This window comes from Oryctolagus cuniculus, chromosome 6, assembly GCF_964237555.1.
Source record: "Oryctolagus cuniculus chromosome 6, mOryCun1.1, whole genome shotgun sequence".
Lineage (NCBI taxonomy): Eukaryota > Metazoa > Chordata > Mammalia > Lagomorpha > Leporidae > Oryctolagus > Oryctolagus cuniculus.
In genome coordinates, this window is record NC_091437.1 from 38371822 (window position 1) to 38395403 (window position 23582).

The window sequence follows — 23582 nt, forward strand, 5'->3', positions numbered from 1 at the left end:
CCCCACGCGGAGTGGGCCCTCAGCCCTCAGCCAGGGGTCAGTACCTTCCCCATGCAGAGTGGGCCCTCAGCCAGGGGTTCGGACAGGTTTCCAGGCTGTACATCATGGCCTCGCCGTAGTTCACAAAAGTCTTGTGTAGTCTAAAGGGAAAGGATGAACAAGACACCATCTAAAGGATGTTGTCAAAGTTGGCATTTACTCCCAAAGGGAGGCACTGCTGTGGCTTCGTACGCAAGAGGGAAACTTTCTCTTGATTTTCTAGCAATACAATACTTAATACTTGAAAGACTTTTTGATTTCTCTCTAGTTACCATATTTTGAAAGTCAGAGTTACAGAGAGACATAGAGAAAGAGAGATATCTTCCATCCGCTGGTTCACTTCCCAAGTGGCTGTATCCAGGATCGTCCAGGTCTCCCACATGGGAGAAGGGGCCCAGACACTCGGCCACCTTCCCCTGCTTTTCCCAGGCTATCAGCAGGGAGTGGGATTGGAAGCAGAACTGCCAGGGCACGAACGCGAGCCTATCCAGGGTGCCGGCGTTGCAGGCAACGGCCCTACCCACCGTGCCTCAGCACTGGCACCTCTGGTTATCATTTTAAGCATGAAGATATTAGGGGTATTTATTTATTTATTTATTTATTTATTTATTTTTTGCATACAGAGTAGCTGTGCATTGATTTAGGTTTGCAAAGCAGGAAAGAGGGAGTATGGGGAGGGAAGGTGTCGGGGAGAGGCCGTGTGGGTGGACTGGATTCTGTGTCTTCTCCATCTACCCTCCCCCACTCCCACTGCTGCGGGGTTGGCCAGAGCTCAGACTCAGAGGGCATGCGGAGGCTGCTGCCCAGCACCTCGTGGGACGTGACACCCAAGTCCCAGCCACCCCCTTCTCCTGTCCCTCTGCCCTTTCTGAGGGTGGGGCAGGCCCTCGTCTCTGTCTGTCTTTGGCAGGAGCAGGTGGGAGCCGAGGCAGGTTACAGACACCCTGCATGCTCAGTGTTAATTGCAGAAGGGAGAGGAGCAGCTGGGAGACAGAATGAGCCCCGGACCTGTTAGGAAACCAGGGTTTAAATCCCAATGTGCCCCTCAGGTTGCCGGTGACCTTGAACAAGGCTCTTTGGGTTTCCCAAGCCTCAGATTTTTCACGTGCAGTCTGGGGTGAGGGGAGGCAACACAGAGAGATGGGGCCGAGTCGCGAGCGGGCATGACCCTTCTGTTTTCTTTTTCCCTGTGATTGGCATTTCCAATGGAAGCAAGGTTCCACTGCCCAGGAGTGGCACATATATGGGTCTGAGGGTTGCAACTTTGAAAGCTACGGGGATCAGACAGGTGTAGGTGTTATTGAGACGGTAGGTGCAGGACAGGAAGTGAGTAGGGAAGACAGAGGCAAGCCCGGAAGTATGCATCCAGGTCTCAAAGGGCCTGACTGCTGAACGAGGATGACGTGACGGCCCAGAGGCAGATGCTCTAGCTGGTAAGGAGAAGGTGGTTTTTTTTTTAAAATGTGAAATCTCCAGGTTTTCAAATAAAGAGCAGCCAAAAGCTGCGGAAGCCTACAAACATACTTGAAGGCCACAGTCAGCTCTGAGGCCATCACCGTGAAACCTCGGTATGATGAAAAGCAAAAGGTAAGTCATCAGAAAAAGTCGGGGAAAGGCTGTCATCTATGTGCACACATCACACAGCCGGCGCTGTGGCACAGTGGGCTAAGCCACCACCAGGGACGCTGTATCTCACATGGGCACCAGCTCATGTCCCAGCTGCTCCACTTCTGATCCAGCTCCCTGCTAATAATGTACCTGGGAAAGTAGCAGAGGTTGACCAAGTCCTTGGGCACCCACGTGGGAGACCCAGATGAAGCTCCTGGCTCCTGGCCTGGCCCAGCCATGGCTGTTGGTGGCTATCTAGGGCAGGGGTGGGGGAAGTGATTCAACAGATAGAAGATCTCTCTCTCTCTAACTCTTTCATATAGAGTAAATCTTTGAAAAAAGCCTACCTAGTGATGTAATGATCCTTGGAGGTACAGAATTTTGCAAAACGGCTAAGAACACTTCCGAGCTGTGTGACCCTGGGCAAGGCATGCAAGGTTCAGTTACTTATCTATAAAATGTGAATAAAAATAGTGCCTGCCATGGAGGTTGACTGTAAGGAGTACAGAAGACTTGGAGACCTTTGGCGTGGTAACCAGGCACACTGTAGTTGCACAATAAATTTAACTGCTCAGTGAGTAAATGCTCATAAAAGGATTTTGTGAGCTGGAAAGTGCCCTACAGGCGAGGTGTGGCTGATACCTACTCCAGATCCACCTTGTCTGGGTTATGACGATTTGGCTTTGGAAGCATTTTGTGGAATACGTTCCTACTGTGACCCATGAAGCCTTTCTTCATAGTTATAAGGACCTGGTAAGATTTGCAAGCCTTGAGAGCAGCTGAGCTCTCAGCTGGGGAATCTCAGTATTATTGCTTTTCATTGCTTTTGTCTTTTCTTTCAGGTTTTGCGTGAAAGTTTCAAATATGTAGGACTTGAATATTGTAGTGTTTGCAGTCTTTGCAAACCATTCACTTCACTGTCAACCAGGTGTTTATTAATTTCCCCTGAAAGGGATTTGTTTAGGACAAATTACCCTGACAAGATGCGTGAGTTGCAGGGGGAGACCAAAAGGAGACATCTGTGAGTGTCTCATCATCTAGGCAGCGACGTATCATGCATGGATGTAGCCATCCATCCACTTAGACAGCCAGGATAAGTACGTATGTGCAGATGCTTATAGAGTGCTTCTGCAAGTTTTCTCACTTGTGATGCTTCCAGGGAAGGACAGTCAGGCTCAGAGGGACGCAGGAACCTGCCTAAGTGGCCCAGCTTCTGAGCTGTGGAGTCAGGTCTGAGTCTCCAGGAGAAATTCTTTCTCACCCCTTCTACTGCCTCTGTAGAATCCAGAGCAGCATTCTAACTGCTGTGCCAAGCAAGACCCCTACCTCACACCTTATACAAAACCCCACTCAAAATGGATCAAAGACCTAAACCTATGTCCTGATACCACTAAATCACCAGAGAAGATGGGATGCCTATGCAAGACGCTGGCATAGGCAAAGACTTCTTGGACAAGACCCCAGAGGCACAGGCAATCAAAGCCCTAATTGACAAATGGAATTACATCAAGCTGAGAAGCTTCTGCACTGCGAAAGAAGCACTCAGCATAGTGAAGAGACAACCAACAGAATGGGATAAAATATTTGCAAACTACACAACTGATAAACAATTAACATTCAGAATGTATAAAGAAATTCAGTAACAACAAAACAATCCATTGAAGAAATGGGCCAAGGACTTGAACAGGCATTTTTCAAGAGAGGAAATTCAGATGGTCAACAGGCACATGAAAAAATGCTCAGGATCACTGACCATCAGGGAAATGCAAATCAAAGCCACAGTTAGGTTTTACCTTGCCCCCGTTAGAATGGCTCTCATACAGAAATTGACAAATGCTGGTGAGGATGTGGGAAAAAGGTAAGCTGGTCCACCGTTGGTGGGCATGCAAACTGATGCAGCCATCATGGAAAACAGTATGGAGGTATCACAGAAATCTGAGTATGGACCTACCATATGATCTAGTCATCCTACTCCTACTCCCATAAATTTACCCAAACCAATAGAAATCAGTATATGAAAGCGTTATCTGTACCACCATGTTCATTGCAGCACAATTCACAATAGCAAAGATATGGAATCAACCCAGATGTCCATCAACTGTGACTGGATAAATAAATTATGGTATATGTACACAATGGAGTACTACTCAGCTGTAAAAAAAAAAATGAAATCCAGTCTTTTACAGCAAGATGGTTGCAACTAGAAAACATTATAGTTAGTGAAATAAGCCAGTCCCCAAAAGACAGATATGTTTTCCCTGATCCAACATAACTAATCAAATATCTGAAATGTATTGGGGTGAAATACATTTTGAGATAGATGACTGTTCATAGCCCCTGTCTATTCCATTGAGGAACAGTGTTATATTTTGCTTTCTTTTCTTTCTCTTTGTGCTATTTGTTGAACTTCTTTAACTTAGAGTAGTGTTAACTATAATCATTAAGAATATTGAAAATAGACCATTGTAAAAATTAAAAATGGGAATCCAAGAGGGAGGGGGAGGAAGAGTTGGAGCGTGGGTGGGAGAGAGGGTGGGGGGGGGATATCCCACTATGCTCCTAGATCTGTATATATGAAATATATGAAACTTGTAGAATTTAAATAAATTTAAAAAAAAAACAACACAAAGAATCCAGAGCAGCAGGGATGGTGGCCTGGATAAGTGACCCAGTTAATGGGATCAGCCGTCAAAACAAACCCCACCCCTCCCCCAACAGCTGCGGCCAGGTGCAGGGTGAGGGAGAGGCGCGACTCTCACCTCTGCGTGAGGTGATGAGCGCAGTTCAGCAGGATGACCATGCAATGCACGGTGAGGACGCCGATGGCCAGCAGGCTGAAAGGACCCACCTGCGGGGAGAGGGGAGGCAGGTCAGTGAGCTGCAAGCCAATCACGCCCACACCCCGACTCCTCACTGAACCACACCATCTCTGCAAGGCACTCGGCACGACAGCAAAGTGGCTCTGCCAGGAACTTACAGCGGCAGAGCTCACCACCTCCACACTCGGCACATGCCTCTCGTGTCTGCTTCAAGCTCTACCGTGCGGGATCCCTCCTGCTAAGTTTAGTTCTGCTGGCTAGACCTGACCCTCGCCTCCACCAACCCATTTAAAGATCAAGGTTACTCTTGGAACTCCGTTCTCATTCCTCTAGTAGCAAGGGACACAGGTGCCATCTTGAATTGATCAGCAGGGGGCACTGTTGCCATCTGCCCATGGATGATTCTCTATTGTAAATGATGGTCCTATTAATAGGCTGTTCAGTAGCATCTTTGGACCTCTACCAGCTAGGAGACATTGACCCCCTCCCCAGGTTGACACAACCAAAAATGTCACTACACATTATAAATGTCTTTGGTGCTGGTGGCAGGGAGCGAGGCAAAATGATCCCCAGTTGAGAATCACTGCTCTGGTGTGTCTAAGTTACCAATATTCCTTTTCCAAAGCAGGGCCAAAGACGAATCCTCTCTTTGCAGAAGGCCATAGAAACTCTGACCTGTGTTTTGGACACCTGTGCTTGTGAGCCAACACTAGAAACAAAGCAGGGCTCAGCAGCACCACCAGCATCCACTAGAGGGCAGCCTTCATGGAAAGGAGACTTCCTTGTCTTGTTTATTTCCAAACCTCTTGGGCCTTAGAATGCATATAACAGGTGCTCAACAAAGATTTCCCCAGTGACTCCTGGGCAGAGGTTTTAGGGGGAAAAAGAGGGTAAAGCAACCATCTAGTGGTTCTTAATAACAAACAATCAAAGGATAAAAACGCTGCCTTAAAAAGCACACCCACACTGGCCAACAACAAGAACCCAGAGAGTTCCAAAGAGTAGAGTCCACCTCTGGGTTGGAATCACTACAGAATAAAAAAGTCATTTTAGAAGAAGCAAGGGTATTGGTTTGTCTTCTGTAGACCCTGGGCCACTTTCCTGGCCTGGAAAGAAGGGAAACTTCACAGTTCAATTCAATTCACCCTAATAGGATTGCCTGGTGTCAGTCTCTATAGCAGGTGCTTTGTGGGGTGAAAGGGAGATCAGACAGTTCTTGCCCCCAGAGTTTTTGACTAAGTGAGGAAAATAGGCCCATAAAAAACAAATATACCTTAGTTTTATAAGTGCTTTCTGAATCCCAGATGAGGTAGATATAAATTACAGAAAAACATAGGGTGAGAATGTCATTACTTTTTTTTTTTTTTTTTTTTTTTTTTTGACAGGCAGAGTGGACAGTGAGAGAGAGAGACAGAGAGGAAGGTCTTCCTTTGCCTTTGGTTCACCCTCCAATGGCCGCCGCGGCCAGTGCGCTGCGGCCGGCGCACCGCGCTGATCCGATGGCAGGAGCCAGGTGCTTCTCCTGGTCTCCCATGGGGTGAAGGACCCAAGCACTTGGGCCATCCTCCACTGCACTCCCTGGCCACAGCAGAGAGCTGGCCTGGAAGAGAGGCAACTGGGACAGAATCCGGTGCCCCGACCGGGACTAGAACCCGGTGTGCCGGCGCCGCAAGGCAGAGGATTAGCCTAGTGAGCCGCAGCGCCGGCCTGAGAATGTCATTAATTTTAATGGGACATGATAAAATTTTAGAAAGGAAGCAAATTTGAAATGACGAAGTCAGAGGAGCAGGAACAGTACACACCAAGAGGGAGGGTGGGGATTCGGGAGGTCTGCTGGTCCTCATGCCCACGCTACTTACTCACAAATCAGCAGATGGTTTGAGATGGGATTCACCTGCTCAGATGCCTGTGGGGACCAGGCTGCCCTGTGAATGAGCTCAGTGGGATGCATGCAACCCCGGGGGTGGGGAGGACGGGCAAGTGCAGGCTGTGTGGGGACGGTGGGACTTTCTGCATATGGCCCATCCTCTCCAGGGAGGCACAGTCGGCCTCCAGGGAACTGACACCACCAGGCACATTTCCTATTGCAGAGAGCCTCTCCAAATCACCCAGCAGAAAACAATGCAAAGGCCTTGTGGATCTTTCATCCCCTCCCCTACATCAGGGGAGCTGGTTTCCATCCCACGGGTGCCTCTTACCAGTAAGCCGGCATTTTTTATGGCCAGAGGAAGCCCCAAGAGCCCTGTGCCAACGTTGCATTTCAACAGGTGGATCAAGGTTTGCACCATCCTGTGGTGGGGACAATAAGGAGACAACAGGGTGCTGTTGGTGGTGGCAAGGACCTCCAAAGCTCACCTTCTTCCCGTGGTTCCGGCTGCACCTGTTGGGAACAGGGACAAACCCAGACCAAGTGGACCCCGGTGCATCCCTCAGGTCCAGGATCTGTGCAGAAATGTGTGATCCAGGGCTAGTGCCGTTTCAGGCTCCAGAGAAAAAGCAAACATAATCGCTGACATTCTGGATAACTGCCTGGTACCGGCTGGTTTATTGATTCACCCAGTGATTTGGTCACTCAGGCAGTATTTACTGAGACCCACTGCACATCTATCATTCACTTTAGTAAAGAAAAACTAAGTAATAATTGCCTCTACTTACAGAATACTAAGTAGGCGTGATGCATAAATGTATGTATCTGAGGGGCAGAGAGAGAGAGTGCCAGAGAGCTCCAGTATGCTGATTCACTCCCCAAGTGCCTGCAACGGCTGGGGCTGGGCTGGGCCAAAACCCGGAACTGGGAACGGAATCCCTGTCTCCCACATAGACAGCAGAAGCCCAGGCACTTGAGCCATGACCCCTGCCTCCCAGGGTCTGTTTCAGCAGGAAGTTGAAATTAGGAGATGGGGCGGGGTGACCCAGGTACTCCCAGTCTTAACCATTAGGCTACTTTCCTGCTCCAGTTCACGAGTGTGTATTAGCACCAGGTCACCTACTAACTCACTCACTGCAGAAAAGCATCATTTCCTACCCATGTGGCTCATGTGCTGGTTCAGGTTCTCTCCTCCACTTACACGACCAGATTCACTGGGAACATGGATTGCTTATGGAAAACGGAATTAGAATGCTATTTTATTTTGGTACAAAAAAGTTGAAATTCATTCATAGTTTTTTTTTCCCCACACAATACACATTTTACATGAATTTCAAAAAAAAAAAAAGTGCTTAAAAAGTTTCTGATTGGGGCCAGCACTGCGGCATTAGCAGGTAAAGCCACCACCTGAAGTGCCGGCATCCCATATGGGCGCCGGTTCGAGTCCCGGCTCCTCCTCTTCCAATCCAGCTCTCTGCTATGGCCTGGGAAAGCAGTAGAAGATGGCTCAAGTCCTTGGGCCCCTGAACCCACATGGGAGACTTGGAAGAAGCTCCTGGCTCCTGGCTTTGCATAGGCCCAGCTCTGGCTGGAGCAGCCATCTGGGGAGTGAACCAGTGGATGGAAGACCTCTCTGCCTCTGCCTCTGCCTCTCTGTAACTCTTTCAAATAAATAATCTTTAAAAAATACTGTACATTTATATGCTATTTTTTTAGAAAAAAAACTTCTACAAAGGAAATATTTCTATTTTAGCAACAGCAAAGAATTTATGCATATCCATATTTCATTTCTTTATTAAATTTAGTATTTTTTAGCTCCCCACTAATGGTCTGGGAGAAGCAGCAGAAGATGGCCTAAGTGTTTGGGCCCCTGCCACCCACACGGGAAATCTGGGTGAAGCTCCTGACTCCTGGCGTCAGCCTGGCCCAGCCGTGGCCATTGCGGCCATCTGGGGAGTGAACCAGAGCATAGAAAATCAACTTTCTTTCTCTTTAATTCTGACTTTCACATAAGTAAAAAAAAGCCTTAAAATAAATATAAAAAAATCTTCTAGAAGTGCTATTATTACTTGTAGATGTACAAGGAGCCTTCCAAGGATTCACAATAAATGTGTATTACAAGAAAAATGAGTGAATTTCAAAATTTTTCCACCAAAACAAGCATATCTTTTAACTCCATTTTCCCACAAACATTTGAAGTAATGCCATATTTATTTATATTTAATTATACTTTTAACAACTAGGTAGCAACAGCCTGAAATTCAAAAAGTAAAACAAAACTCAACCAACCAAAAAACCCTAATGATTGTAATGCTCTCTCCTGGCTCTCTGTCTCCCAATTCTCTTTCTCAGAGGTAGCCACAGCAGCTAGCTATGTGCGTATACACACACTTGTAAAGACACAATGTGCCAAGTAAGTAAGTGTTTTATACAACTGCCATTTTAGGACTTGACATACATAGCAACATCACTATGCAGAACGGTATCCGTTTACTTCTTCGCAAAAAGATGTGAGAGAGGGTATTTCCTGGTACCCTTATCAACACTGGGCATGGCCATTTACACCCCACGATAGCCAATGCTATTATTAGGCCCGATTATTAGATAATGTTTCTTGTGGGCAGTAAAGTCTTAGAGAGAAAGTTCTAGATGTGTGAGTTTGGCATGTTAAAGGTAGGGACATGGTGACATTTTGTTTCTTGAGGATTTGTAGAAAGATGAGAGAGAGAGAGAGAGAGAGAGAGAGAGTCAGAGCGTTCAAGGAGAGGAAAACAGCATGAAACTGTGGCAGAAAGAAAGGACGAGCAGCCAGCCTAAGACAGAAAACTCCTCCTGGAGTCCCCAGCTCATGTTCGGGTCAGCGGCTCTGTCTCACCGAAGGCTGGGAGGCAGGGAGGAACCCGGAGCCCCAGGAATCCACCTTGCTGGATCTGCACGTTTCACGCCTGCTCTATCTACGCACCTCCATTTCAGGGATGGCCATGGCCACAAGAAGAGGGAAGTAGGAAGGCATGGCCCGAGCTTGGCCCAGGGTCTGGAAGGGCAGTGGGGCCACTTACGAGAGTCCGGCAGCCTCCCCTGCAGGCTGCCCTTTGTCCGGAGTGAGGCTGTGGCTGCTCGCCGAGGAGGACTTCGAGCCGACAGCCGAGGAGCTCGGCTCACTGCTGCACTCCTTTCCCGCCAGTGACGTCTCCAACATGGCAGGAAGGTGATGGCGCCAGGGCTCAGTCAGCCTCCCATGGGCTTCTCTCCAGAGACGCCATGGCCGGGGACCCGAGATGCTGGCTCCCGGTCCTGGTGCCTGGCCTGGCTGAAGCCCAGAGTGGGAGGATCAGGGGAGGGTGGCGGCAGGAAAGGCTGATGTTGGTTAAGGAGCCTCACCTGGCTCCAGGGGACCGGGCGAGGGGCTGCCTCTGCTGACCCTCGGTCCCGCTGCCACCTGCCAGGACTCACCGGGCCTCTTGGCCTCTCCCAGTGCAGCCCTGGCTTTTGTGGGGCCAAGTGAACAGTGTGACTGGGAGGACGAAGGCACCATTGGACTGCAGGTCCTGGTGCCTGGATGTGTGGCTCAGAGCTTGTCTGCCTGTAGCAGGGAGGAAACCAGGGCTACCTCACAATGGAGGCTGCCCAGCCAATAAACTGGCAAAGTCCCGGGCTGCAGGTGTGGCTCGGCACAGCAGAATCCACCTCCATGGGGGAGGTCAAGAGTGGTTCAGAAGGTCTGGTTCAGATACCACCTGTTCCAAGTCTCTGTGCAGGAAGGAGGTAGGGACTGGGACCCACCCGGGAGAAAACATGAAAACTTTGGAAAGTTTTCAGGAACATTTGAAAACAAATCAGTTGCTTAATAGTGTTTATTTAGCACCTAATATGTGCAGGGAACTTTTCTGTGTGTTGGGAATACTTTAAATCTCCAGCCAGCTCTGTTCTCTTGGAACTCATAGTGTAGTGGGGCTGGCTGAGGAGACAGCTGAGGAGAACAGCCAATAGGTCAAGTGTGCTATAAAAGTGTGCTAATAAGTGGATAACAGTGCTGGAGAGAGAAGGGAGGGGTGGAGAGTGGTGGCCAGGGAGGTGGAGAGGGGCCTCACTGAGCAAGTGGCATTTGGGCCAAGAGCTGCACGAAGAGTCCCGTGGACATCTTGGATAAGGGACATCAAGCACAGGGAACAAGAAGTGCAAAGGTGCTGAGGAAGCAGGGTGCCTGGGGGGATTTGAGCAGCAGCAGTGAGGTCATGTGGCCGACTTGCCATGCTCAGAGCAAAAGGTGGAAGAGTAGAGGGGACTGTGTCTGGTTTGCCTGGATTTTCCTGGTTTGCATCTCTTGCCCTGGCGTAATTATTAACGGTGCTTCCTTTTACTCTCAGAAGTGTCCTGGTGTGGATGATAAATTTTAATTACATGGGATGCAGCGGGAGAGGTAATGGGCGAGGCAGGCAGTGGGGTGGGCAGGACCTTGTTGGCCACTGTAATGCCTTTGGTTTTGGGCAGTAAGGTCCTAGAGGAAAAGTTCTCTGAGTTTGGCACAGTAAAGGGAGGAGGGTGAGGTTAGCAGGTGGTCTTTTGTTTCCTGGATGGTTTATAGGAGTGGTGGGGAGGGAATCAGATGGTTAGAGGAAAGGAACTCATGGAGGGTTTTGAGCAGGGCAGTGATGTCACTTCCAAGCTTAATGGGATCTCTCTGGCCATTTTGTTGGGAGAAGACACAAACGGAGCCAAGGGCAAAGGCAAGGAGACCAGAAAGGGGATGATTACAGGAAGCTCCTGCAAGGACCCCGGAGAGAGGCAGCAGCTAATATGTTCCATTTCTACAGTCTAGCCTTCTCCGGAATGTCACCGAAACGTAGGCTTCTGAGCCTGGCGTCTGACTCAGTGTGATGTCTTTGAGATGCATCCATGTTGGAACTCCAGGGCAGGGGTACCACAGTGGGCCTATTCATTCCTCTGTTGATGGACCTGTGAGTTATCTGTGGTTTGGGTGATGATGATTAACCCTGCTACAAACATTCATGTATGGGAATGTTTTTAACCCGGTAAAGATTTAGGGGCAGGATTGATTAGTTGCTCATATAGCAGTTGTATTTATAAATATACAACAAATTGATAAACTGTTGTCCAAAGTGGCCGTGCTATTTTGCCTTCTCACCAGCAATGATAGAGAGTTCCGAGTGTTTCTTGGCAAAGTCTTTTCTTGTGCCTTATTTTATTAGAACCCTTGTTATTGGATATGTAGTAAATTTCCAATTTACTTCTGTCTTAGAAGCAATGTTTTTTGTCTTACAGGCGATACTTCAATGAGCAGTACTAGAAACATGCTCTTGATCCTGTGTCTGATGATTGCCTTAGAATGAGGTAGAATTGTTGAGGCAAACAACATTTTTATTCTCAAATTGGATCCACACTATCCTCCAGAAAAGTTGTACCCAATACCCAGCACCAAAAAAAGTGGGTGTTAATTTCCCCATACTCTATAATGACAGTTTTTATTCATTTAAAATGTTTAGCAATGTTAGAAGTAAATAAATTCATTGCTGCTTTAATTTTGAATTATTTGGTTACCCTTGAGGATAAAAATATTATATAATTTGAGCATTTCTATTTGTTCTTTTATAAATTGGCTACTTGTATTTTTTGCCTATTTTTGTATGGTTGCATTTAAATTTTTATGTATATTTGTATATTTGAAAAGCAGAGAGAGAGAGAGAGGGAGAGAGGGAGTGAGAGACAGAAGGAGAGGGAGAGATGGAGGGAGAGAGAGGACTCCCATCTACTGGTTCATTCTCTAATTGTCTGTGACATCTGGTGTGGGGAGCCATTGCACGGCACCCTAAAGATGGCGCCGGCTCCTTTCCCCCGGAAGGACTGGCGAGAAACAAACATCTCCTAATAAGGAGATGTTTGAGCTCCCTTGATAATGGCCCGGCCTATACATCTCAAACCTTTACCACCTATTGCCAAAAAATGGAGGTTCAACTTGTCCATGGATTGCCATACAATCCTCAGGGCCAGGGCATAATTGAGCGAGCACACCGCACACTGAAAGAATATCTTTTAAAACAAAAAGGGGGAGTTGGCTATAGCCGCACCCCGAGAGAGAGAATTGCCTTAGTCTTATTTACAATTAATTTTTTAAATTTGGATGTGCATGGGCACTCAGCCGCGGACAGGCATCAGCAACAAGGAAACCCAAGTAGAGGGTTGGTAAAATGGAAAGATCTCTTGACGGGCCAGTGGCGTGGCCCTGATCCCGTGCTGGCATGGGCACGAGGTGCTGTTTGTGTTTTTCCACAGGATCAACATGACCCGGTGTGGGTTCCGGAGCGAGCGGTCAGGCGGGTCTGCCACGAGGAGAATCCTGCTGTTGCTTTTGATACTTCTGCCTCACATGCAGCGGACACTGGCGGAGCAGAGATGGGAGATTCTATCAGTATTCCCAAAGCCGATGCCGAATTGGTCCGCGGAATTTGACTACACCTTGGAGCAACTGCGCCTTGCCGTGGTCACCATCAACTCCACGCGTGTGGATGTCTCCTTCGCATCTGGACTGTCATCCCAGATCCAGCTGTCTCCAGCCTGAAGGAGTGGGTGGGACTTGGAGCTTTGACGGGGTTGCTGTTACTTGTTGTGTTATTTTGCCTGTGGTGTTTGTGCAGGATGAGGACAGCTCATTGGCGGGAATTGGCCATGATAGCTCAAGCCTTTTATGCCCTTGAGGCTGGACAACTGCCGCAAGCATGGCTGGCCTTCCTTGAATGCTAGGCATGGGTGCAGGGTGCGAGGCAAAGCACTGCAGAGAGAACGAGCCATTACGTTCTCTGGAAGGCAAGTCTGTCTGCATGTGGGTTGGCATCCCAGATCCCACCCCCACGAAAAGGATGCTGTTCCAGGTGGATGCCTGGCAGTGGGGGACAGACCCCTACCTTCTCCTGTAATCCTTAGATGCCTAGTTCTAAAACAAAAAGGGGGAACTGTGGGGAGCCATTGCACGGCACCCTAAAGATGGCGCCGGCTCCTTTCCCCCGGAAGGACTGGCGAGAAACAAACATCTCCTAATAAGGAGATGTTTGAGCTCCCTTCCGGCTTCCGCGTTGCTGTACCAATCAATGCTTGCCACTTGGCCGCTTTTGATTGGTGCGCGGATGGCTATAAGAGGGAGGGGAGAAAAAAGGGCGCGAGATTCAAAAGTTTGAAAGAGGTTCCTGAATAAACTGCTGGAAGAAGAGTTCGGGTCGTGTCTTCCTTGCTGGTCGAGGGACGCGACAATCTGGGGCAGGGCCAGGCCAAAGCTGGGAGCCTGGAACTCGGTTCAGATCTCCCATGCGGGTGGCAGGGACTCGACTACTCAAGCCATCGCCTGCTGCCTCCCAGGCTGGGCAGTATCAGGAATGTGCACTGGAGAGCAGAGTCAGGACTCAAACCCAGGCACTCTGACATGGGATGTGGGTATCCAAAGCCATGCCTTAATTGCTGCCTAAATGCTTGCCCTTGTACTATTCCTATATATATAAAACTTGAAAGAGTTAGAGGCAGAGGGAGGGAGGGGGAGAGAGAGAGAGAGAGAGAGAGAGAGATGTCTTCCAATCCCCTTGTTTACTCCCCAAATGGCCTCAATGGCCAGAGCTAGGCCAATCAGAACCCAGGAACTAGGGGCTTCTTCCTGGTCTCCCATGCAGGTACAGGGGCACAAGGACTTGGGCCATCCTCTGCTGCTTTCCCCGGCTATAGCAGAGAGCTCGATCGGAAATGGAGCAGCCCATATGGGATGCCTGCACTGCAGGCAGCGGCTTTACATGCTATGCCACAGCACCCACCCCTACTATTCCTTTTTGAAAAAAAAGGAGAGCTCATTAAGGATTGTGTGCACGATTGCTCTTGGGCATTTCTGCCCTATCTTCGCGTAAGCAGCAAACGTTATTCCAAGTTGGGAACTCATCATCTCCTTTGTCTTTGTTTTTCTTTTAAATGCAACAATTTTAAATGTTTGAATTGGCCTTCTGATTCTAACATTTCTGTTTGCTTTGTTTCTTATTGGAGGCTTCTACTGCCTCAGGATTCTATACTACATGATAAGCCATGTCTTGTTTTTTGTGGTTATTGATTGCTTTGCTTTACATACAGCAATGCCCACCTCAACCACATTTTGCTGTTTCAGTCACTTCCTAGTCAAATAAAGATTTGTTTATTTTTTATTTGAAAGGCAGAGTTACAGGGAGAAGGAGGAGGGAGAGAGATCAGTCTCCCATCTACGAGTTCACTCCTTTAATAGCCACAGTGAGCAGAGCTGGGCTGATCGGAAGCCAGGGGCTTCTTCTGGGTTTCCTACGTGGGTGCAGGGGTTCAAGCATGTGGGCCATCTTCTCCTGCCTGCTCAGGCCATTAGCGGAGAGCTGGATCAGATTTGGGGCACCTGGGATTAGAACCCATGCCCATCTGGGATGCTAGTGCCACAGGCAGGGGCTTAACCCACTACACCACAGTGCCGGCCCCTTAAGGCTAAGATTTTCTTTGAAAAGTTGGACTGTAGCACGAAATTCTATTAATGCTTTTTCTCAGAATCTGTCAGTGACCCCTTTTTCTTCCCCATCCTGCTTGCTCTCTATGGTAATGGATTGGTTTCTGTTGAGCTACTTTTGCATTCATGGAGAAAGCCCCAGGCTGTAGTGTTCTTTTAAATGCTGGGGAGATTCATGTCCACATGGGGTCCCAGTGTTCACGCTTTGTCAGGTTTTGCTGTCAGAATCAGGACTCCTCTGTATGACCTTCTCTCTCTGCCCCGGAAGCCTCGCCTCACTTCCACTGGGCCTGGCCCTGGCTGTTGCAGCCTTTGGAAGAGTAAACCAGTGGATGGAAGGTCTTTCTCTCTTTGTCACTCTGCCTTTCAAATAAAAGAATAATTTTTTTAACAGACAGTTGGGTTTTTAATTTTTAAAAGTTTGTTGTCTATCAGAGCAAGTATGTGACTAATGGGCTACGCAGCCAATTGGAACTCCTGCATCCTCTATCGTCTGGTTTAGGTACCAGCTACTCCACACTTCCAATCCAGCTTCCTGCTTATGCATCTGCTTATGCAGCAGATGATGGGTCAAGTGCTTGGGTCACTGACACTCACATGGGAGACCTGGATGGCCTTCCAGGCTTCTGGTTTCAGCCTGGCCCAGGCACTGGCTGTTTCAGGCTCGTAGGGAGTGAACTAGTGGATAGAAGTGATCTTTCTGTCTCTCCACCTTTCAAATAGATGAAAATAAAATCAATATTAAAAATTTGTAGTTTACTGGATTTTTTTTTCTGTTTTTCACTTCGATCACTACTGTTCCAAGGCCTCTTTAGGGCTTTACAATGCATGGGGCTTGGATATAGACATGTTTGGGCCTTGGATCTAGCTGTCACTATATGTTTGATCTTCAGCAAGTTACTTAATATCTCTGAATTAGTTTCCTTATCTGAAGCTGGAGACAATGACAGTATATGCCTCAGAAAGTTAAGAATTACATGAGATAATCCTATGCAAAATACCTAGGAAGTACCCAGTGAGAGAAAGGAAAAAAGGCTTCCTATGACCCTGGACTCCATAGCAAGCTCCAGAAGTTCAAGCAGCAGTAGTTAAATTTTTTTTGGGGAGGGGGGTCGGAGTGTGAGGAGCTGTGGCATAGTGGGCTAAGCCTTTGCCTGCAGCGCTGGCATACCACGTGAGTGCTGGTTCTAGTCCCAGCTGCTCCTCTTCTGATTCAGCTCCCCGCTGTGGCCTGGGAAAGCAGTAGAAGATAGCCCAAGTGGGAGACCCAAAAGAAGCTACTGGCTTTGGATCGGCTCAGCTCTGGCCATTGTGGTCATTTGGGGAGTGAACCAATAGATGGAAAACCTTTCTCTCTGTCCCTGTCTGTAACTGTTTGTTAAATAAATAAACCTTTAAAAAATACAGCACCAAACATATTAAAATTTTAATATCTTCACCACTCAAGTACAATGCTGACACTTCATAGTCTTTAGTGTTGGAATTACTCATTAGTCTTCCCAGCTTGCTTTCATAAGCTACATCAATGTTGCCAATTTTTTTCTTTCCAGTATTTCACTGTAGCCAGATTTGTCTAAATGATAAGATTAAACCAATCATCTTACACAGAAGGGTCTTGTCCTTGGAGAATGAATGTGATATTAAAAAAAGAGATGACAACTTTGAACTTAGCACAAGTGTGGGTGATGGCAGGGCCTCTGAGCCAATCGCTGGCAGTCCATTGGGTCCACTGATGAAACAGAGAGCTCAGGGAGGAAATGATGACCCCGCCCTCTGGAAAAGTGGGCTGTGGACCATTGCATGGGCCATGAGAATCCCATCTCCCAACCAGGACTCTGCACCCTATGGGATCTGGATACGGACAGCCAACCCTTCCCCTATCTGTGCTCCTGAAGTCCAACAGGTGGAAAGTAAACAAGAAGAGCCCACCAGGACTTGGGAATTGGGCTAGAAAATAAGTGGGAATGGGCTTTTTCGAATGCTGCCTTAACACAGTGGATGAATCAAGTGTGGTTTCTCCCACAGACAGAAAGGCTCTGTGGAGACTGCCCCCTCTTTCACAGGGCTATGGCTCTGCCTTCAGCAGCCATGCTGCTGTATAGATGCTTCCCCCATTCACTAACTCTGGCGTGCAGGGAGAGGGCAGTCACTCCCAGGCGGCTGAGGCAGAGTCTCAGGTCGACTGAGGCAGTTTCAGGTTGACTGATGCCCCAGGCTGACATCAGACATGAACACCAGTCCTGGGAGCCCAGGCAGCAGCAACGAAGGGAAGGAAAGGCTGGACTCAGTGCTAGGGACATGGGCTACTCAAAACCCAGCTCAGATGACACCTGTTGTGGAAAGTCGTCCTTGGGACTCTAGAGTGGTCAGTGTCCTTGGCCCTTATAAGGACTCCGATGGTGTCTAATGATCACCTGTTACTCTCTCACAATGCATGGTAGATTGGCCGCTTGAGGGCAGGGATGCTTCTCGTTCATCCATGTATCCATGTAGAATGATGTATCAGGGAGATTTCACTGTCTAAGGCTCCTTCCCACCACGACACACACACACACCCCTTATGGATTAAAACCACAAACATTTATTATTTCTCACGATTCTGGGGATCATCTGCACGATTCTTATGGTCTGGATCAACCTGACCATGGTAAATTTGGTCTCAGATGGCTTTGCCCATGTCTGGAAGTTGGCAGGCTGACTGGTGTGGGGGACAGGACCCAGTTAGGAGGCTTCATTTCTGCGCCACTTGGTCTTTCCTCCTCCAGTGGCCTATCTCAGTCTTCTTCACTTGGTGGTCTCACGGCCACAGAGCAGCAAGAAATGCAAGTGCCCCCAAACAAGCTATCGTTAAACCTCTGCTTGCATCACATTTGGTCCCATTGGCCAAAGCAAGCTACAAGGTCAAGGCCAGATTCCAAAGATGGGAGAGAAGACGTTCTCCTGCAGACAGGAGAAGCTGCAAGATTGCACTGTCAAGAGGAATTCATGGCCATTTTTACATTCTACAAGAGACTTGCACTACACTTGATTACAAGGGTAATCAAGCATTCTTGCTTGCTGCAAGAATTAAGAGATAGTTTATTCACATAATGTTCATATCTACCTCCACAAAAGCTCTCTCTCCACTGACAGAACTACTTCCATTCCTCCTGTTCGCTGTTGGTATCTTTGAACAGGGCCGAGGCTTTATTCAGTGGTTTGGTAAGTTCATTACCTGCTCCTTTCTATCCAAGAGCTGCAACTCACATTGGCCATCTTGGGCCTATCCAGTCTCAATGCTAGAGCTGCACACACCTTCGTGGGTTGTGGATTAGGTCCCCACTCCTAGTCTTTGCTCCCTTTAGTGATAGGGAAAAGGGGAAACCTTTCGTCTACCAAAGCATGGTCAGCCTTAGCTGCCAGCATCTCCTTCGGCCAACTGCTGCCCTTTAGGGCCCCCTGCTGTTGTCTAACCCCACTCAGGGTATTGAATTCACCAGGTGAATTACCAAAACATTGGGTAGAATCCAGAGCCTTCCATGAGATAGCTCTCTATGTAGCAGAAAGCTAGAGATTGAAAAAAGAAAAAGGTGTTAACAACAAAAAAAATTTAAAATTACCATTTACACCTTGTAGCAGGTGAATCTTGGCTTGTTTCAGCATGACTTGACCCAGAGAAAAGGCAAAGCAATGACAAAAAGATAAGGCATATAAAGAGATCCCTGCCATTACAGGTGAGGTGCTGGTGGTGAGGACCAGTGCCATTTTCACTGAATAAAAGTAGAGTTGGAAAAGGTCAGAGACTCTCCTGATGCTAAGAGCTCATCAAGGGCCTGGTAGGTCCCTGCCACAAAGCCCACGAAGCCCATGATGCTGATCAGGGCGTCCTTGATGATGGCGAGGGGACTCATGCCCTCCGAGTAGTAGGTGGTGATCTCCAGGAGGGGCGGGATGATGAGGGCCAGGGCGCTGCTGCTCACGGAGCCCACCAGGGAGAGGACCAGGTCCAGGCGGGGGACGAGGATGGCCAAGATGCCTATGGGAGGTGATAGGGGGCAGATAGAGAATCCCAGGCTTAGCCAAACTTTTGTTTCCCAGAAATTTAGTTACAGAAAATAAAAATCGAAAAGTCTTGTAAAATCCCAAATTACACTCACTCCCTAGAAGTTACACATCAAAAACTTGGTGTATCGTTTTCCAATTATTTTTCAGATATGAGGGGTCTTCAAAAGGTTCATGTAAAATACATATCATTGCAGTGCCAGCATCCCATATGGGCACCAGTATAGTCCCGGCTGCTTCGCTTCCAATTTAATTGTCTTTCTTTGGCCTGGGAAAGCAGTGGAAGATGGCCCAAGTGCTTGGGTCCCTGCACCCATGTGGGAGACCCAGAAGAAACTCCTGGCTCCTAGATTTGGCTGGGCCCAGTTCTGGCTGTTGTAGCAATTTGGGGAGTGAACTAGCAGATGGAAGACCTTTTGCGTTTGCACACACTCCCTCTCTCTCTCTGTAACTCTACCTCTCAAATAAATAAAAAAAAATTAATGAAAAAAAGAAAATGTGTATCATGAAAGAAACTATGCATGGATTTCCAAATTTTTTGTACCAAAATATACTTATCTTTTAATTCCATTTTTCCACTTGTTTTTTGAAGACCCCTCATCTATTCATGTGTGTATTGTTGGGAGCAAACACTTGACTTCTGCGTCTGGGGGCTGTGACGGAAGTGACAGTAGACAAATCCACAGAAGAAATCAGTTGATTTAGGAGCTCCAGAGTCTGCAGAAGAATTGGCTTGACGACTGGGGCTGGGAAACCCACTTAATAAGGGCAAAGGGAGAGGAGAGAAAGGCCTTCTATGGAAGAACAAACGGGAGGCACGGCAGCATTAGTAAAGCTGGTTTAAGCAGGTAGTGGCTCCAGCAACAGTGCTCTGTATACTTGTGGCTAAACTTCCCCAAGACTTTGCAGGGATGGCGGCACTGTTTCTCCTGGAGGTCCTGCTTAAGGCAGCAAAAGAAATGTAGATAAAGCTGCGTCTCTGCAGCTGTTGTTCAAATGTTTTCAGCTTAAGATCATCTTTATGCTACTGAAGTGCATTTTAGTTCCCTACACATGTGCAAAGATAGAACTTGAGCTCTTGCTTAATAACATAACCACAACCACAGTGCTTGGGAGTCGTCAAGCTGTTTGGGATACATCAATGTACCCAACAGGCAAAACATGAAAACAAAATCCTGCCTTCCCAGAGCTACCACCTGGACACTTAATTAATCTGAGTCCAAAAAAAAAAAAAAAAAAAAAAAGAAGATCCACAGAATCTCTATAGGCAAGTGTCTTGCTCAGGTTTTACATCCATGTCAGAAAAACACCAAACAAAGAAACACTAATGCGCTAAAGATTTTGAAATTGGGTTGTTTTTTCAGCAGGATGTTTCACAATCCTGCCTTTTTTTTTAAAGCTTATTTGTTTTCACTAATTTGAAAGGCAGAGTGGCAGAGATGATAGCTGGATAGATAGGTAGGTAGGTAGGTAGATGGATGATAGACAAATAGAGATCAATCTTAAACCCACTGGTTCAATCCCCAAATAACCACAACACCACAACAGCCAGGACTGGGTTATGCAGAAGCCAGGAGCCAGGAACTCCACGGAGGTGCCTGTGTGGGTGGCAGGGACCTAGCTACTTGAAGCATCACCTGCAGCCTGCCAGGGTGGGCACTAGCAGTCAGCTGGATCAGAAGCAGAGGTGGGACTCGATTCCAGGCATGCCGTGGGGGACGCAGGTGTCCAAGCCGCTGCTTAACCCACTGTTGCACAAGAGGGCCCCAGGCCTGGGTTTTACATTTTTTACTTTACTTGATGGAAGAATGTTGCTGGTCTCCAGGAAACCCCAGAAGCATTGATTAGCCTCCTTTGGAGGAGGTGTAATAGAAAGGAGACTGCAAGACAAGAGCCTGGCTTTGCTTCGTGTGGCCTGAGCCAAGTCTCCACGCCTTCTCAGTGTGTTTCCTCGTGTGCAAAATGGCAATAACTACCAGCTACCCTTGCAGGTTTTATGGCTCATACTACTTAAGGCTTAATGTTTTAAATCCATGTAAAGTACACAACAAGCTATCTTTCCTTTGATTTACAAACTTGCACACACTAATTGAGGCAGTTCATGAAGAAACTGCAGCTTTAGGCTTAAGGAGTTGTTATCTTCATAGTTCAGGCAAATTCCTCTCTGGAATCTCTAAGATTCTGAGTGTAGTATCCCTGGCTCGTTGGACAAACAAGAATGAATCACCTCCAAAGAAAATCAGTATGTGATACAGGCTATGGACTGGTCTGCTACAGCCAAACGCGAGAATCTCCTAAATGCCCACTGATGGATGAATGCATAAACAAATACAGTGGAAATCCTGCCAGCGTTAAAAAAGCAGAAATCTGTGCAATCATATTCAACAGCAGCCGTAGGGACAGTTGAGTCAACTCACGCCCACGCCTCGGACTCTCGCCCATCTCCTCTGACTCTACTAATTTACTTGCAGGGGACGGCACTCCAGATTATGGGGTCTGGGATGCTTGGGAGGGCTGCGAGGTAGATGCATGGGGCCAGCCTCAGTGAACAGGGAAGCAGAGGACAGGCTGGCAGCAAGGCACTGCAGTTGACAACTGCTGATGGGGAAGGTGACCTTGGGCTTTGCCAAATCATTGTATGGCTCCCCCAGATTAGAGATCTTGCTTGTGCTATGAGATCAGTCATATTTTTAACACTGGCCTGAATGCAGGTAACATTGTGAGGACCCCACAACAGCTGTTGCCGGGTTAGACCAGCAAATGGGCACTGGCTGCTCACTTTCAACATTTGTGCCGGAAGCAAAGGGCACATGGTCCTCCCTTGTCAGAGTTCTCAAGAGCACTGAATAAAATCCTATGAGATGTGGACTAGAACAAAGTCAGCTCAGTGCCTGCCACACCACTAGTGTTCAACAGAAGCCCGTTCTTGTTAAGACTATTGTTTGATAAGGCGTGTACCTCTCTTAGGCTGGACACCAATAAATAAAACTGTCTAATTAGGTGCGTACAAGAATGGCATTGTCTCCAGGTGTTAAATGAGAACATATTTGCAAAGCTTTACAATGGTCCCTGAAATGCTGCAAATGCTGGTTGTGATGACTATCCTCTACCGTCTGGCTGAGTGCTGGTAGCCCGTGGGAAAGCTCAGCAGGAACATTCACTCTGCTTCCTCCTCACCTGTCAGGAAGACCATGGCCAGGCGGATGGACAGGTCCAGAGGCAATGCCCAACGCTTTGACACCTGGGAGACGGCGAAGGGGATGATGATTTCTGCAGGGACAAAGAACTGCAGGGCGTAGGTGCACAGGATGCCGACAATGTAGAGGAGCTTCACCGACTGGTACAGCCTGTGAGACAAAGCAGAGTGAGGCTCTCCCAGGCTACTGTGCTCTGACCCCTGGCCTCCTTGAAGTATCAGCCCTTGGGACAATGGCTTTGGTTCTTCTGTCTGAAAATGATGGGAGCTTGACAGTCAAGAGGGAGCCACACTGCAGTGTGTGGTGAAACCACTGAAGCATTATGGACTCAGTGGAAATAATGGAGGGGTCATCTCGACAGGAAATATAAGAAACTTTGAGCACAGGCACCGGCAGCACCTTCAAAGGCCACGATGGCTTGCTGCTGGTCAATGTCAGCCTGTAGGAAAGAGAGGCCCAGGGCAGAAATCCTGCTCAGAAAGATGTTGATGCTAAAAGGCTCAGACCCAACACCTCGGGTCTAAAAGACTAGTTCTTTAGATGTCTCAGTTCTTGGGAATTCTCTGGATCCCCCAAAGTTCTTGCTTGGCTAGAGAACTGGGGAATCCCAAATCCTTGGGGAAGAGATGATTTATAAACAGGGTTGTGTGGGGATGGTGACAGGTGAGAAAGGGAGGGAGGGTTACTTGCAGGTGGTAGGCGGGAGGTGGGGGCCAGAGTGTGCGGTGCTTCAGGGCACACTGAGTTTTTTTTTTTTTTCTTAAACCTGTTGAGATAAGACTATTTCCCTGGAATCTACAAAGGTGGGAGATGCATCTCTCATGCTAACTATGTGCATGTGTGTGTGTATGTGTGTGTGTGAGGGGCGGCATTTCCTTAAAGCGACCACCTTCCCATTTCTGTTTCCTGCTCACAGTGGTCCTGCCACCTGGAACAGCCTCTTTAATCCATTCCCATTGGTTGCAATCTCATCAGTTTTTGAAGTTCCCCTCATCTGAGCAGGCACCACATGTCAGCTGCTTTTAGACATCCTCATGACCACTCTGATTTGTAGACGAAGAAACAGGCTCAGAGAGGTGAAATCTTCCATGACCGGAAACCAGTAGGTGGAGCCACTGGAACTTAAATCCAGGAGTACCACAGTTGTCCTGGCTTGGATGTAGTCGTCTTGTTGGACAACACATTCCTCTGCTGCCTCACTGAGATGTTCCTTCTTGGCTTGGAAGTCCCCGAGGCCTGCTAGCTTCTTTGTCTGATCTGTGTTATAATCTGTGTACAAACACCATCTACCTCCCCTCCATCCGTGCTGGGTCATGACTTGGTGAAGGCAGTGAAGTTTCAAGATCACAGTCTACTTGCATTGACACCATCCACACCCCCATGCATCCAGACTGGCATGCAGCAAATGCCTGATGAATGACATTGATCATCTTGGGAAAAGAGCCCCATTGAGGCAAATCAGGCCTCCAAGTGAAACTTAAAAAGACAGAGGCTTCTGC

The 23582-nt window shown here is 47.9% G+C and overlaps 2 protein-coding genes and 1 long non-coding RNA gene across 9 annotated transcripts in view; 1 reads left to right on the forward strand and 2 right to left on the reverse strand.

Annotated features, from left to right (window-relative positions):
- The window catches only part of SLC36A3 (solute carrier family 36 member 3), a 27889-nt gene extending 17917 nt beyond the window's left edge, over positions 1–9972 (reverse strand). Inside the window, exons 1-4 of one of the 5 annotated variants that reach the window (XM_008255279.4) lie at positions 9393–9960; positions 6665–6755; positions 4407–4495; positions 45–140 (exon numbers count right to left, since the gene is read on the reverse strand). In XM_008255279.4, coding sequence (XP_008253501.1) covers positions 45–140; positions 4407–4495; positions 6665–6755; positions 9393–9532 — 416 coding nt within the window. In that variant the 5' untranslated portion in view covers positions 9533–9960. Of the gene's footprint in view, positions 1–44; positions 141–4406; positions 4496–6664; positions 6756–9392 lie in introns of all 5 variants that reach the window. The other 4 variants (XM_002710169.5, XM_051844393.2, XM_051844390.2 and 1 more) reach the window with 4 other exon arrangements.
- Positions 9731–23548, forward strand: LOC127490697 (uncharacterized). 2 transcript variants are annotated; one of them, XR_011389827.1, is made up of 3 exons: positions 9731–10098; positions 11148–11291; positions 23000–23548. It is a non-coding gene; the product is annotated as an uncharacterized lncRNA (long non-coding RNA). The 2 variants fall into 2 exon arrangements; XR_007918997.2 differs by lacking the exon at positions 23000–23548 and adding an exon at positions 11617–12137 and having other exon boundaries at positions 9739–10098.
- The window catches only part of SLC36A2 (solute carrier family 36 member 2), a 32014-nt gene continuing 25835 nt past the window's right edge, over positions 17404–23582 (reverse strand). For both annotated transcript variants that reach the window (XM_002710321.5, XM_070076338.1), the window contains exons 9-10: positions 22064–22233; positions 17404–18860 (exon numbers count right to left, since the gene is read on the reverse strand). In XM_002710321.5, coding sequence (XP_002710367.3) covers positions 18592–18860; positions 22064–22233 — 439 coding nt within the window. In that variant the 3' untranslated portion in view covers positions 17404–18591. The remainder of the gene's footprint in view (positions 18861–22063; positions 22234–23582) is intronic.